Source organism: Hesperophylax consimilis, chromosome 27 (assembly GCF_061612785.1).
Source record: "Hesperophylax consimilis isolate HC1 chromosome 27, BYU_Hcon_1.0, whole genome shotgun sequence".
NCBI lineage: Eukaryota > Metazoa > Arthropoda > Insecta > Trichoptera > Limnephilidae > Hesperophylax > Hesperophylax consimilis.
The window spans coordinates 25,560,863-25,577,251 of NC_142862.1; the positions used below are offsets into that span (position 1 = coordinate 25,560,863).

The window sequence follows — 16,389 nt, forward strand, 5'->3', positions numbered from 1 at the left end:
GGTAGATAATTTTGGTGTACAGAGAAAACGATTATGGTAGATCATTTTGGTGTCCAAAGAAAACGACTATGGTAGATAATTTTGGTGTACAGAGAAAACGATTATGGTAGATCATTTTGGTGTCCAAAGAAAACGACTATGGTAGATAATTTTGGTGTACAGAGAAAACGATTATGGTAGATAATTTTGGTGTACAGAGAAAACGATTATGGTAGATAATTTTGGTGTACAAATAAAACGGCTATGGTAGATAATTTTGGTGTACAAAGAAAACGACTATGGTTATTTTGGTGTCTAAACAAAACGACTATGAAAGATAATTTTGGTGTCCAAAGAAAACGACAACGGCAATTTCAGTGCCCAAAATAAAACGAACGCAGTAATCTTGAACAAAAATCAATGTTTCTATTTGAAAAAAAAGACCGTAGTGTAAGCTCAGGTTTTTATAAATAGAATATTCAATTTATTTTGAGACATAAAACAATAGCTACGACGAACTTATATATCGGTTACAAAGCTGGGTTTGTTGTTTTAAGTTTTTTTTGCATTCATTAGAATTAATCACTACTTCTTTCAATTCACACCTGCTCGGATGCATAAAAATACCTTGGTCGTGACGTATAAAATTATTTCGACTTCTAAGCTGAATTGATTATTAATTATTAATTATTACGAAACGGATATTTAGATTATGCCCACCGCTATTACGAAGTGAAAGTCGCGTAATGATGATTGCTGTAGAAAATATATATGCCTATTCCTTCTGCAACATGATTAGATGTGTATACATATCAATTTTGAAATAATTTTAATACGTGTGAAAGTAACAACACTAAAAGAAACGATCGCTAGAATTTATCCAGTTCGCCAAATGCAGTTTTTATTCAACCGTTTTTTTAATTAAATTCCTTCAAGTTTTTTACTGCCACGTCTCATGTTTTGAATTATCGAGGTTTTTTTTATTTTATTCATTTGTACTTTATAAATTTTATTATTATTATAATTCGATATTTGTCTTATGTTATAACAGTCACGTAGATATTTCAATGCTCCATTGCTCACAATGGAAATGATATTCAAAATAGTTGCATTGATCTATAAACTTCAAACAGAAAAAATCTGTGCATATTCCATCACGCCAGAGCTCACTGCTGTTCGAGATTATTTGTGGTTCAGATATTTTAAAAAAAAATATATATTTATCTATAAAACGTAATGCGTAATGTAATACATATGCGCTAACAAAAAAAATACATAATTTACATATAGCAATCAAGTTACAAAAAGTAGAGTATTTAAGATTGCAAATTATGAAAATTGTATGAAGAATTTTCACAAGGATAGAGAAAACCACAGAAAACAAAATAAAATCTTCTATGAATAGAAACATCGTAAAACATAATGTAGGAGTTATAAATGTTAGAGCAGTTGGCATTACCAAGTAAAGTTCCGGTATCAGAGCTCCGTGAAGTAATGATTTGATAGGAAGGCCACCAAAGGTGAGCGGACACCGTTTGTCGACAAACGCATATTATACATAGCGTACGGTAATTCGTGCGCAAACCGGAGCACGACCTTACATGTTAGCATAGAACAAAGAAGAACGGATGAAATTCCATGTGGGAAGCGTTTCGCGATTCAAAAGTCTCAGGATTCTCCGCTTAAAATTTCATAAAATTAATTTTAATTTAGCATTATTCATTTAAATTTCATACAATTCATTTAAATTTCATACAATTCATTTAAATTTCATACAATTCATTTAAATTTCATACAATTCATTTAAATTTCATACAATTCATTTAAATTTCATATAATTCATTTAATGGATGACGATATTAATGGCGCGTATACATTTGCGAGCCGAAACACGAACCAAGCCTCGAATTATGGAAAAGGAACGAAACAACAGCAAATGGCGTGAAACGCCGTTTGCGGTTTGATTCGTTACTTTCCTATAATTCGAGGCTCGGCTCGCAAATGTATATGCAGCATCAGACGTCAGGCAAGTTAAAGGTTAGTTAGTATAAATAAGATAAAGTTACCGCGAGCCGAGCCACGAATTATGAAAAAAGGAACGAAGCAATCGCAAACGGCGCCAAACGCCGCTCGCGGCTCGGCTCGCGGTAAATTGTTCTTTTTTTATACGCAGCACAGGAGACACAAAGCGTATGCTCAACGATTTGTAAACAAGAGGTACCATCAATTCAGTGATGACATTGGACACTAAAGACAGGTTGTTTCAAGAAATTTGAACAATTCATCAAAGTTTAGTTTCAAGTTCAGTGGAAGTTTTATTCCAATTCTTTAATTATTTCAGTTCTATGAAGCATCTCGCCCATAATGATATAATAACAGAACTTTAATAGGACTTGACATTTGATGAATTGTTCAAATTTCAAAGATAATACTCAAGTCCTGTGAAAGCCTATTCAATTTCTGTTATCATCGAAATACTGTTAAAAGGCCGGCCCATGATGAAACAACAACAGAACTTGAATAGAACTTTGACTGAGCTCAAATTTTAACTTTAAATTTTGATGAATTGTTCAGTCTGTGAAACACCCCATTCTCGGATAATCATCTCCAGAATAAAACAAAGTTGAACTTTATCACAATTTGTGCATGGGATCACGAATTTCCAAGCACAATGTATAACAATACACTTGTATGTGCGCATTGTCAGTTCCTGTCATGAACTCGGTTTGGTTTAGCAAGGTCGTCCAGGACACTAGAAAACATAAGTATCATTCAACTCCAATGATGTAAAGGGGTCTTTTACTCGACGGCCAAACAAAATGAGATGGTAATATTTCTAAATAAACACGGTTGTAATGAATGAATCTCCGTTTAGAGTTCAGATGGAGTTTGAATTTTCTATCGGGTACTGAATTCGTTGGTATGAACCACAGACATAGGAATTAATAGACGAGAAGATAATGGCGAGGGGTAAAATCAACTGTTGAAGAACGAAGGGCGTAAGGCTGACTGTGATTCGTCAATAAATCAATCTGACAGTAAATAGGCATCTCGCATTATAATATCACCATTTACTTCTTAAAAGTAAAATCTGCTTTGGAATGAATAGACATTTTTACATGGGAGCGCAAATTACTCGCCACGTTATAAACAAATTTGCGAAGTCCAAATTCGGCAAAAAAATTCGGTTTTATTTTCAGAGTCGAATATTTCGTTTAAGTATTTAGTTAAGACACTTTTATAAATGTTCATAATTTACTTCCCAGCAATCAACCAGCTTTGTGTTTCGCGTCCAGACGTTTCTCGATGTGATAGTATATGTTTCTAAAACTGATCTATATTATACGATGTGAATATGCTTAAAATAAAGTAAAATAATGCTTATATATGGAATGTAATACGACAATTGGGTTTATTCTCTTTTTCACATCTATTTTTACAAGTTTTCATAGTACAAGTCAACATTTTGCCGTGTTATTTCGTAAAATGAACCGATGATGCCTCGACCATAGTTCGCACAAGAATGATGACGTCACGTTTTCAAATTTCACTTGAGGCCATACGCGAGCACAGCCGGCTCCAATGGAACCGGTATGGGGAGTGGGGATAATACGCTTTTAATCACTTAGGGCAGGTCTACTAATATTCATATGTCTATGGTATGAACCATTATTTGAAGCTTCAGTATACTAGTCCCAGAGTGATGTCGTACGTGAAGTCATCGTTCTTGTATCTTTCGTCTTTTTCGTTTTCATAGTGTGAGAAGAAAGAGGACGATCGTCGATGAGCTCTATCGACTACTTATAGATAGGTTAAGAGAAAAAAAATTGTTGAGGGTTATAGTTGTTCTGCTTTTTTATCACCTGAAAATATTAATATGTCAAGCTGTAGATACGAAGAAAATATTTCGTATTTAATAGTATTTTTTATTGTGTGATTAAAGATTTCCGTCACAAAATCACATGTTTGTTCTTTTTAATATAAACTAGCGCGCAGACCCGTGAAAAATCACGGTTTATTATAATCCCAATAGTATTTTGAAAAAAAATCCCAGTAAGTATTTTGAAAAAGATAATTAAAATATAAACTAACCACTTACGCTGAAAACAAACTGTCCTGAAGTTGTGACTTTTAAAATCATTTAAATAATACCATAACAGACTATTTTAGATTGATTAACTAAAGCATTTGTCGGTAGATTTTTGCTCTATTTTAAACGAGTCGTGGTTTCATATCACCCTTTCAAACCATCTTTGAACGCTTACTACGGGTCCTTAAATGTCAGATTTGACATGTGTTAGGGCCCGTTCCCACTTCCGTTTTCAAATCGGGGGCGGGTCCCGTTTTAAAATCGGATGCCCTAGTGGCTGTAGTGGATGTATGGAGCTGTTCACACTTGTCCGACACGATTTGAAAACGGATCCGACATTTTTTGTCGGATGGCTCGCCTACGCAGCGCGTCCGTTTTCAAATCGTGTCGGCACACGCTCGCTCATAGTGTTGTATGGAGCTGTTCACACTTGCCGTCCAGTCGTTCCGGCAGAGTCCCCGCCAAACCCCGACCCCTCCCCGCCCGCTCCCTGTCGCAAGGAAGCAGGCACACTGCGTGCTTGTATTTGGTTATTTTGTTAAGTAAATAAATCAAAACTACAATAATGGATAAGGAAATAAATCCCGAAAATTTAATACCACTGGTCGAAGAAAGAGTATGGTAATATTTTATCTTTAACTAAATAAAAACAAAACACTTGGTGTACACAACTTTTGTACATCAAAATTTTTATGTTATTTTATTTAAGTTTACTTTTTTTTAAATTTTAAAGCTTTAATGAGATGCACGGAAGAGCGTATTAGTTAAATAAACACATAATAAAAAATATTTGAGTGTTTATTGTTTTCTTACTTTAAAATATCGATAGCCTTTCTTCAGGACAAATGCACTTTCTCAATTTTGTATTTTGATATGTTAAGCTCTCTGAAACTCATTCCAGTAGATGGTTAAAGGAAGTGATAGACATTCTCTTAAGCCATTAAGCGCCCTTGAGGTGATTTTTCATGGTGAAAACGGCGCTATATAAATAATCCATTCATTATTATTCTAAAATAATTAAAGAACTTTAGTTCATCACTTCTTAACTCACCAATTAACACTTGGAAAATTCCTACAGAAAATCATTCGGCTATGATTGGGTGTACTCAAAATTTTCTTTTCACTTTTTTCCTTCTATTTAATAAGTACCACATGACAACAAGAGCTTCATCGTCGTCCATTGCGCACCATTACTGAATAATGAGCAAATAACATGTTTTTGGTGAATCGACAATTATTTTTTTTCGTAGAGTATGGTCCGTTTTTAAAACGGTAGTGTGAACAGGGCCATTGGCCGTCCGTTTTGAAAACGGGACCCGCCCCCGATTTGAAAACGGAAGTGGGAACGGGCCCTTACTGTTACTGCTAGCGCCTCGGCGTCTAAAAAAAAGAACTATTCTGCCGCCTATCAAGGCTCGAGCCTGCTTAAATTTGATATGGTTCCTTGATATTTCATCAAAATGAAAATTCAACACACCTTTAAAAAGTAATATGGAGTCATTAAAAATAATGAAAAAAAACAAGGTTTAATAGTTACATATGTAACCTATTTAACCTAGTTTTTGTTTCATCACGTTTCATGACTTTACACCACTTTTTGTAGGTGTGTTGAATTGTCATTTTATTTATTAATTTAAACGCCCTGATGGGCTTTATTTACATTATACATATTTTACATAATTTACTGCATAATACAGTGACAACAGAAGGTTTTATTTTTAAAACATCAACACAAAAAAAAAACAATTTTTTCCAAGCTCACAACAAATCTACAAGAAAACAACAAATATACGCAATCGCTCATTAAATATGCTACATAAAATGTCATTCAGGTATCTCTTGAACACAGACAAACTTATATTAAATAATATGTCGATATTTGAGGTGAATTTGTTTCCAAGTGTATGAAAGCGAGAAATAGGTGCATGTATGTGATAGTAGTTTGCCTAGTTGCTCGAGTAGGTACTCTGAAATATATGAGTTGCAGGAGTTCACAACAGTCTAGTTTGGAGTTAATAATCTTAAATAAAAAAGTTAGGTTATTTATTTTTCTTCTGTTTTCTATGGAATGTATTGTGTATTTAGTAAGAATGTATAGTTTATGTGTTGAATAGGTATGTATAATTTGATGATATACCCAGTCGCCAACTGATATACCGGACAATAATATCATTTTGTACGCATTTCATGTCTCCGACGGCCGGACCGATCCGGTAAAGTTCGGATATAAATATAATTATTTTCATAATTTAAATTACAATACGATGAACTTCACCACGAGTGAAATTATTGATTCGAATAAGCGTTATTAGAATCAAAGTTCACTTGGTCATTGATAAAAAAAAAACCCGTATCACGTTTTCTTTATCGCCAATATGTAACATAATTATCACGTTGGTGGGTCACTTCATACGGGCCAGGAATAATCAAATAAATCTACTTTCATGTGATACATCGGTTTCACCGTTGGATTGGGATTGGAAAAAAAGGAAGGTTGGGAAATACCTGGTTAGATCATGTCACAAAACATAGCTAAAGTCATTTCAATCAAACAAGTTTACAACTTTCATGAAGTACAAAAAATATATCATATTAATATTTTTACATAAAAAAATGTTTGTTTTATTCCATAAGCAGCAAAAACCATTGTTAAACAGTGATCTCTGACGTCATTAAATTTGCACAACTTTTTCTATCTTCATTTTCGAAATCAATGGCACTTTTTCTTTTCACAAAACATTTTTACAAAATTATATTATGCCTGGCCATTCAAACCCAGTCACCAGTAATTAACCCTAGGCCCCTTGCTTGGTAACGACATGTACTTGCACGGGAAGAATAAAAAATGTGTATTTATAAAATTAACAGTGTTACTAGTTTTCGTACCCGGGTTCGCCCGTGGATTTTTCTAGCTATCATCGTATGTTTTAATAGACCATGTTTTTGTTGGACTATTTTCATTTGTCAGTTTTATTTCTTGGATAATTTGTACAGCGCCGCTTTTGTGAGACATCTGTTAGTGCTTGTTATTAAACTAATCTAGTTGTTGGGATCATAGCTCGTAATTGAAACCAGTTCGTTTGACGGCCTCCGTGGTCGAGGGGTAAAGCTCTCGACTAGCAAGCTAAAGGTCGCGGGTTCAAATCCCGGCGTGCGCAAGTAAATTTTATTTGATTGTGTTATTTCACAAATTACTGATATAAAATAAAATATAGTATATTTGCGGCACGTTCTATAGTGGAAGTTACTCTCAGTATCGCCCTGGTGTATGACCACCATTCAGAATTGAGACATTGCTTGAAATTGCTTTGGCCGTGTTTGGTGACCAAATCTGAATAGTCCGGTACTTCTCCACCTTCCTCTCCCCGATCTCCATCCCGACCCTACTGCCTTCAGCCTCACAACGTACCCCACTCACTGAATCCAGACGGTTGGGAGCAGTTGGGACTCCTGTGCAGTTTCATATCACATATACGTATGAACTAAATAACTGCAGCAGAAAGCTCTGTTCAAAAACAACAACAAAAACTCCAACAAAAAATACCTTTATGTTCTAATCTTTATCATTATGTGTATACAATGTATGTACCTACCTAGTACTTTTAAATTAGAATGGTACCCAAGCAGCAGTTAATCTTATGTTTAATTGGATATTTTATTTTATTCTATTTCTTCTCTTTGTTATTCATATTTATACAAAATATGTTAGTAGGCTTAGGCACCAGTTAAAAGTACATATACCTATTATTTCATTATTATTTTAATACTATACTTATCAAACAACTTATCAAAATGTTAATACTCGTCCTAATCTGACTGTCCTAAAACGGGAATCCTCCTAGTTGGGCAGTCAAAACATTTCTTAAATAATGTATAATCTTTTACTAAATAATATATATATATAATCATACATAGTTTGTGTGCTTTTAAAGCGACTTTTTAGCGGAAAAAACGAAAATATAACTTGCATTTAAAGTATCTGTGCTAAATTTTAAACAAATATTTAATCTTATCTCAATGTCGCATAAATTAAATTGACTAGACAGAAAATTGCAAACCGGTGTAAACCAGTAATACGTAGGTATGGGCATACAATGCCTTATCTCTTGTAATGTGACAATATTTGATAAAAGTATTAAAAAATGTTAAGACAAGAGAAAACCTTGAGATAAAAAAATAAATAAAATTATGTTACTAAGGTACAGTGGGCTTGATTGCGACGAATGGCGCATATACGCCAATTGCACTAACAATGCCGAAAGGCTCTTTTGCGTAAAGCGCAGTTACACCAACTGCACAAACAACGCCAATAGCACATTTTTCGTAAAGTAGAGTTACAATTTTGAGCAAGGTGGGCCACGAAAATGACACATTTTCGTGTGGAGTTACACCAACTGCACGAACAAGAACGAATGGCATATTTTGCGTTAAATGGAGTTATAATAATAATAAATTAAAAGAACAACGAAAAGTGGTACATTTCGTGTTACACCAATAGCACTAACAACGACAAAAATGGCACATTTTGCGTAAATTGAATAGAACTAACCAACCATCATGCCGCTTTCGCGCAGGGGTAAGGCATATAGGTTATAACGACACACTAATCCTTGCTTCATTCATATTCATACAAAATCTCCTGTTATTTTGGTTCTAGACGTGAAAAAATATAGTACCTATTTGACAATATGGAACAAACAACATGACTTCGTCTTTTTTTCTAACATGTAAATATGAACGAAAACTGCATTCGACACATTATCAGTGATTGGTAGATGTAAAACTAATACATACACATCTATTCCTGATTTGCTATAATTTCCGTGAAGTAGTATTGTTACCTATATCAATTTTAGATAGTTGCTAACATTATGTTTATTGCAGGACAAATAATTAATTTGGTAATTTGACATAAATCGAACCTTCAAATCTCTCTGCACATAACTCTGTAGCTTTCTAAACACAGCTTAGAGAGATATTTACGTTCGTCAAGTTGCTTGCTCTCTGTCTGGTACCCTGACAAGATAAGCACAGACTAATTACATTCCTGATTATACTGAAATACCGGCCCTAAGTCGGGTTAGCTAACCTGTATAATGGCTGTGAAAGATAAGTCTAGGCATAGATTGCTGATTACACGATAAAACTTGTGATGTTATTGTCAAAATCTACACAATATTTACATAGCGTATTGGGGTATGTCGTGAGGCTGATGGTAGTGGGGAGGGGAAGGAGCTGGAGAAGAGGAAGGTGGGGAAGTACCTGGCTATTGAGATCTCGTCACCAAACAAGGCTAAAGCCAATTCAAGCAAAGTTTCATTTCTGAATGGTGTTCTTACACCAGGGCGATACTGAGAGTATCTTCCACTCTGGAACGTGCCGCAAATATACAGGGTTTTTAAATAAGAGGTGTTATTTTGAATAGCCCGCTATTTCGGTAGATATTACTTTTGAAGCTGTCATTTGTTGACATTTGACAAGTAGAAACTACGCCATTAATAAAAATGGAACGATACACGCTTCAACAACGCATTGAAATTATTAAAATTCACTGGAGTAAATCAAATGCTAATCATCTTGAGTGATGAGGCCCATTTCCACCTCGGTCGCTTCGTCAACAAGCAAAATTGTCGCATCTGGGGCTCGGAAAACCCAAGAGTTATTGTCTCTATCCTCAACGTGTGACTGTTTGGTGCGGTTTATGGTCCGGCGGAGTCATTGGACCTTACTTTTTCGAAAAAGAGGCTGGAGCAAAAGTTATGGTGAATGGGTTGCGCTATCGAGAGATGATTAATGATTTTTTAATGCCGGAATTGGATGGTATTGATCTGGACAACGTTTACTTTCAACAAGACGGCGCTACGTGCCACACAAGCAACGAAACCATTGATATTTTACGGTTGAATATCAAAATAACACCTCTTATTGAAAAATCCTATACTATATGTTATTTTAAATAAGTAAATGGTGAGATAACAAGAATTAATAAAATAAATTTTGCTTGCGCACGCCAGAATTTGAACCCGTGACCACCAGCTTGCTATTCGAGAGCCTTACCCTCGACCACTATTAATTATTTTATGTTCTTTACGAAAGCTTGGTGGTCAAGTTAATCCTTCATAATAAATCAATCACAACATGTAGAACAAAAATTCATGTCAGTGGGTACTGTGGGTAGGTACCATAATTAAATTTAGGTTATATGGTTTTGCAACATAGAATTTACCTTACAAAAAAGGTTTCAAATATGCAGCAATGTTGGCATTGGATAAATAGACTAATCACATTCATTAAATATCAAACATTCTGAAGACACCGATATTGGGAAACATACAAATAAAAATATTGCAAAACGGTTTTATGCAAATGAAATTACCAGCCTGCCTTGTGATAAGTTTATAAAATAATTTTAATTTGAAAATAATCGTTTTAAAGGTCATTATATTTATTATAAAGGACACACTGTTTTTTTTTCTTAAATAATGTAGCATCTATTTTGGCCGCCATTTTCATTTTAGTATGCAGTACTAACCACTACTTGACCACTACTAACAGCTGATGGAGAAAGTTTTCAGTGAATTGCAAAAAGCACAAGCCTAAATTATTAATTCAAACAAATTATTACGATTAATACATTTATCTGGCCATTCTATGACAAATAAACGATTATATCAAATATAATCCTGAATAACACATGTTGAAGAAAGATTATTGTTGTCAAAAAAATGCACATGTAACGAAAAGTATTTAGAAATTGTAGTTTTTCGTTGTTTTTAGTTTTGATAAAACGTAGGTTACTGTAAATAAGATTAAAAAAAACTTTAAGGAAATCATACAGCTAGTAATCGCAGGTTAATGTTAGTTAGAGTAATAGGTTTTGAATATTTACCTGTGAATAGGACAGTCTCAAAGCGAGCAGCGCAACTTGCGAGGTCTTCATATCGCAATTTGTTATAGCCGCGTCTATGCCACCTCCTTCAAAAAGCACAAGAAAGCTCTGTTAAATTAATGGTTTATACAATTGACAAGAGAGATCCTTTTTCTATCAACAAAACACTAAAATCGGACAAAATAAAACTTTGATCAATAATGGCGTTCTGTAAAACGAAGAATCTTTTTGAAAAAGAGAATTGAGAAATCGTTTTATTTATTTAATATAAATTAGTATGGCTGTTGATTTTAAATTGTCAAAACACAATCAAACTCCACGGTAGGTTTTGAAATACTAAAGCACTGAACGAAGACGATTTTATTAGCTGCTCCGTATTTTTTATCTATTTATAGGCGACTAAGTGCAGCAATGACATAACCTACAACAGAACTAAAACTTTACAATGGGAACGAACGCCAACTGGTGAACTAAATTCGCAAATAACTTTTAATATATTTTAGATCGACGGTTATTGATTAGTTAAAAATTCTCGGTTAATGTACACCTTTGTTTGTTTGTAAAACTAAAGGAGTTTAATGTCACAATCAAAGAAAACGACACCCACCTTCAAGGAAGAAATAAAATTAAAAGATACGGTGTTGCCATATATATACCAAATTCAATACCACTCACTCACTCACGGTGTTGCCGCCCAGAGGGAAATATGGTGATGGACACCAAATAATATTAGTTATGAAATAGAACTATGTACGTATTTACGACTGACGGTCAAATACATATTTTTTTACCTATAAAACGACGAACTATTATTAATTATGCCTTAAAACGTAACTAAATAAATTTTACCACAAGTGCGAATACTTTTTCCCACTCTTCAAACTCCACAACACATTGTGAAGAAGTGACAGGGTAATGTAAAGAGTCAGAATACTAAAAGAGTATATGAATATGAAGCAAGGAGCATAGCATATGTGCCAAGAGAGAGTTATGTGATGATCCACCCTCTCTGCCTACCCCTTTGGCCTTCGGTAAATAAGTTACTAATTTTACCATCAAATGAGTCAAAGCATATAAGGAAATAATATGCTGCCGAACGTTTTTACTATGAAGCCTACTGTCGCTTTCAATATTTTTGTAGAGGTGCAACCAATTATTTATTTCCGCAAATGAGGTGACAGATCTCGCTATAAGTTCAAAGCGTTTATAACTCCATATTTCTCGCCATACAGACTTGTCACACCTAAAAAGATGATCGTGGTTGTGGGTTTGGTTACCAGTTATCTGCTAGCAGTGTTGCCAAGTTAGCATATTATATGCTAAATTTGGCATAATTACTCCATGTTTAGCATAACTATTATGCTTTTAGCATATAGCATATTTATTTGGCTTATTTTTACAGAAACATGAAAATAATAAAAACCAATTTAAAAAAAATGACATCGACTGAAAAACTGGTGTCTCAATGGAGAAACATAGTTTACATTAAATGGGAATCCTTGACTTCCACTGTAGAGTTTTGGAATGAAGTCATGCAATATAAAGATGCAGCTAATAATAACCCCTTCGGTGATTTATGTCAGTTTGCAATGTCTATTTTAACATTGCCGCATTCAAATGCGGACATTGAACGTGTATTTAGCCAAATGAGTCTGATCAAAACAAAACTCCGAAATCGTTTGGCGGTGAGAACCCTGAATGCCATTTTGTACGTGAGATTTGGCCTAAAGAGAGCAGGAAAGTGCTGTTATTCTTACACTGTTCCTGACGAAGTACTACGCTGCATTGGGACCAAAGAAAGTTACGACTCTGTCTCTCAGCCTTCCACATCAGCTGCTGTTAATGAAGAAGAAGAATATGAAGATATTGATATTTTATTTCTAAGTTAAATTTATGTTAGCTTTTTTTTGGCATTTTTTAAAGTAATTTAGCATTTTTCTGGCATATTGTTCCCATCACTCTTTTTCTCAATAAATACTAAGTTAAATTTATGTTGGCTGTTTTTTGGCATTTTTTAAAGATTTAGCATATTTCTGGCATATTTTTCCCATCACTCTAGCATATTTTGAAGTAGTTGAGTTGGCAACACTGTCTGCTAGCCAGGTTATATTTGAAAATTACGCGATCCCCTCTCCTACCTACGACAGGAGAATTGGTCAGAACGTGGTTTATTTATGCTTACAACAATTTACAGAGCGCCGTAATTACGCGGCTGTCATCTGCCAAAGTGACAGCTCCCATACAAAGTAATGATATTCGGCGGCAGTTCACCAATTGATCTGACCCCCTCTCCTGAGTAAGATTATAGTGTAGTGTGTCACCCCAACATATAATACGCACATGCCACGCCAAAATTATGCGCTCATAATTTAGCGTAATGTGTCTAAGGCTTAAACGAGTCTCTCCTCAACTCAAATCGAGACGATAATTTACGAATAGACAACCACTAGCGAAGAAAAATAACACTAACGCAGAGATATTTTTGTGTACTGTATTGGCAGTGTAGTTTTGTAAACAGCTGATACTAGCAGTGACATTTATATTTCTAGTTTGTTATTATTACTTCTTTGTTCCTTCCCTGTAAGCTTTATAAAAAAAATAAGCCCCCCCCCCTAGCTTGGAGGCTGGCGACGCCCTTGTACATAATATTGTGAATTTTCAGAAAAATACCACAATACTAGTTGGCAGGTACAAAGAGACTGCGTGGAAGAGAATTGAAGCAGGACAGCAAGGACGGAGGATGGACGGAGGACTGGAGGTAAATGGCAAGCATTTGTGGATGAGACCATTCCCACCCTGGGACAAAGTTCACCATTGTGATGATGATGTACAAATATTATGATCTTTTGCATTTAATAAAACTTTTGAAACTCTCTTCATTCCTTGCTTCAATTACATTCAAACATACTCTTCTGTTGTTCAGACTATAGATGTGACTTAACATTATTAAACTCTCATAATATATTACATTATTCAGATCCTTTCAAATTATAGGCAAGGTACCTACTCCACTTTTCAAAACATCAAAACGTCCCATTCTTTATATTGCTCGTTATGAATACAAACATAAGTTTTAATTTTTTTCTCTTTGGTTTTATCACACATTAACCATTCGCATGCTAAAAAAAAATTATCCAAAGAAGCAAAGCTAACAGTCCACAATGGAGTGCTAGTACCCTGATTTATAGCAGAGAGGCATGGAACTGGCAGAGGAAGGATGAAAGTAGACTGAAGCGAAGCTAGCAGTACACAATGGAGTGCTGGTATCCTGATGTATGGCAGAGAGGCATGGAAGTGGCAGAGGAAGGATGAAACTAGACCAAAGCGAAGCTAGCAGTCTTCAATGGAGTGCTGGTACAGTGAGGCATTTAACTGGCAGAGGAAGGATGGAAGTAGACTGAATAAAACCAAGAATAATCATGTGAGAAACGTGGAGATTCGCAAACAATGCAAGGTTGATGTAAGCGTAATGAATAAGATTAATAAAGGGATATTTATATGGTTTTGGCATTTAAAGCGAATGAACAGAGAAAGGAGCTTAAGGAGAATATAATGATGTGAATGGTAGAAGGCGGTGATGCCTGTGAAATCAAATTCTCGTTTCGAGCAGTGTTAAGAGTCAGAATAACAGAAGGGTATTATGAGACAATGTGTGAATGTGAATTGTAAAAAGATAGAGTTGTTTGACAATCCATCCTCTCTGCCTACCGCTGCAGAGAAACGGCATGATGATTAGTTAGTTAGTTCACCTGAACAATCTCCTTTGTACGGCATTCAGTTACTACTTTCGTCCTTCCTCTGCCAGGTATATTTTTATTTTTTAAAAAGAAAGACAAATATTCCCGGGCTACGGATAACCTGACAATGTTTGAAAATCTCCTACTACCACCATACTAAGAGGAAAATGTTGCTTGTGTTGTGATTGGACTTAGCCAGCCGAGGAATTGAACACTCTACGCCTGGGTGGGACCCAAACGCGATGTCAACTCTGCCAAAGATCGGTCGCCCTATGCCTCACCGCCATTCATCAGAACTCCATTAGAGACTGCTAACATCACTTCCTCTTACGTATTCTTATTAACTACTGCTGCGTTCAGTCCTCCATCGAGTTCCCCGCATTTACGCTTCTTCCAACATCAGCTTCATTCCACTCATTCACTTGTTCCAAGAATTCACTGTTTACAACTATATTATACTGATGAACCAAACTACAATACAAGTAAATAAAAAGCATTCATTATTCAAAGATAATAATTCATTTATTTTTACATGCAATTAAAATATATCAATTCATAACATAAAAATACATTGAAACAATTTCATCATAATTAATTACACAAATAAGAACAAAATTGAAATTCAATTAAGGAACATCATAAATTGCCAAAAAAGGTTGTTTCCTAATCTCTTAAAATTCTAAAAAATAAAATACAAATTGATAAATGTAACATTATTATAATTTTTGAAACCACAACAAATTTATAAATTTAAAACAATACACGCATATCATAAAAATATTCAACGTAAATAAAATCTTTTCTTTTGGTACACATGTTATAAAAAATAATAAATGCAATAATTCCTACGAGTAAAAAGAGCAGTTTTCCTTAGTAGGTACTTACTTAGGTTTCTTCATTTATTTAAGTATATACTTAAGTACTTACTTTATATTCTGCCAATGTGAATAGAAATGGCTGGTTAAAAACTTGTATATTAGCCTATTTCCCTATATATTACCAAAATGTCTTCACATTCACAATGCCATGCTGAGTGGTTTATTTATGAAGCCTGCCAATCTGCTCTGTGCTAGTGATATAAGAATCATACATTCAATCATCAAATACATTGTGTAATACATCATTGTTTAAATATATTAGCGACTTTTAAACGCTGATTGGACAGACTCCCAGAAGCGTGGTGACTATTTTTTTAGTAAACATCCTTATACTCACACCAAGGCTATTGCATCTCTAAGTGGACACAGTTTTACCAACCCTGAACTCGAACTTGAAGAAAACTCAAGTAGGGTTGCTTAAAGCTAATAAACCTACAACAGTTATCATAAAGACTAAAGTCGATTCAAAAGTATTTTAGTTTTTTTGAAAGCGTTGGGCACAAGAATTATTCCTCTTAGCCTGTCGTCCCACGGGTCGATAAGGAATCGACATAAAACAAATGCTGCAAGACCCTGCGCAGAAAAGTTCCACACTGAACTGCGCTGCAGACTGTTACCTTACTATAGTGAACGTAATTTTCTGCGCAGGATCTTGCAGCATTCGATTTACGTCGATAGCTTACCTACCCGTGGGACAACAGGCTTACCTTTATTTATCACATCAATTCATTTTAATTTAGAACATAATGTTTTTCCGTAATTAAGTATTAGAGTTTAAGATCACAGGCCCCTATTACTGCCTTTTTTTGCTTACAA

At 34.7% G+C, this 16,389-nt stretch overlaps 1 protein-coding gene across 1 annotated transcript in view; it reads right to left on the reverse strand.

The window, feature by feature from the left end:
- LOC149410836 (uncharacterized) overlaps positions 1-11,447 on the reverse strand; it is a 30,827-nt gene extending 19,380 nt beyond the window's left edge. Inside the window, exon 1 of the mRNA XM_089648442.1 lies at positions 10,959-11,447. Coding sequence (XP_089504568.1) covers positions 10,959-11,009 — 51 coding nt within the window. The 5' untranslated portion in view covers positions 11,010-11,447. The remainder of the gene's footprint in view (positions 1-10,958) is intronic.
- Positions 11,448-16,389: the final 4,942 nt, after the last annotated feature.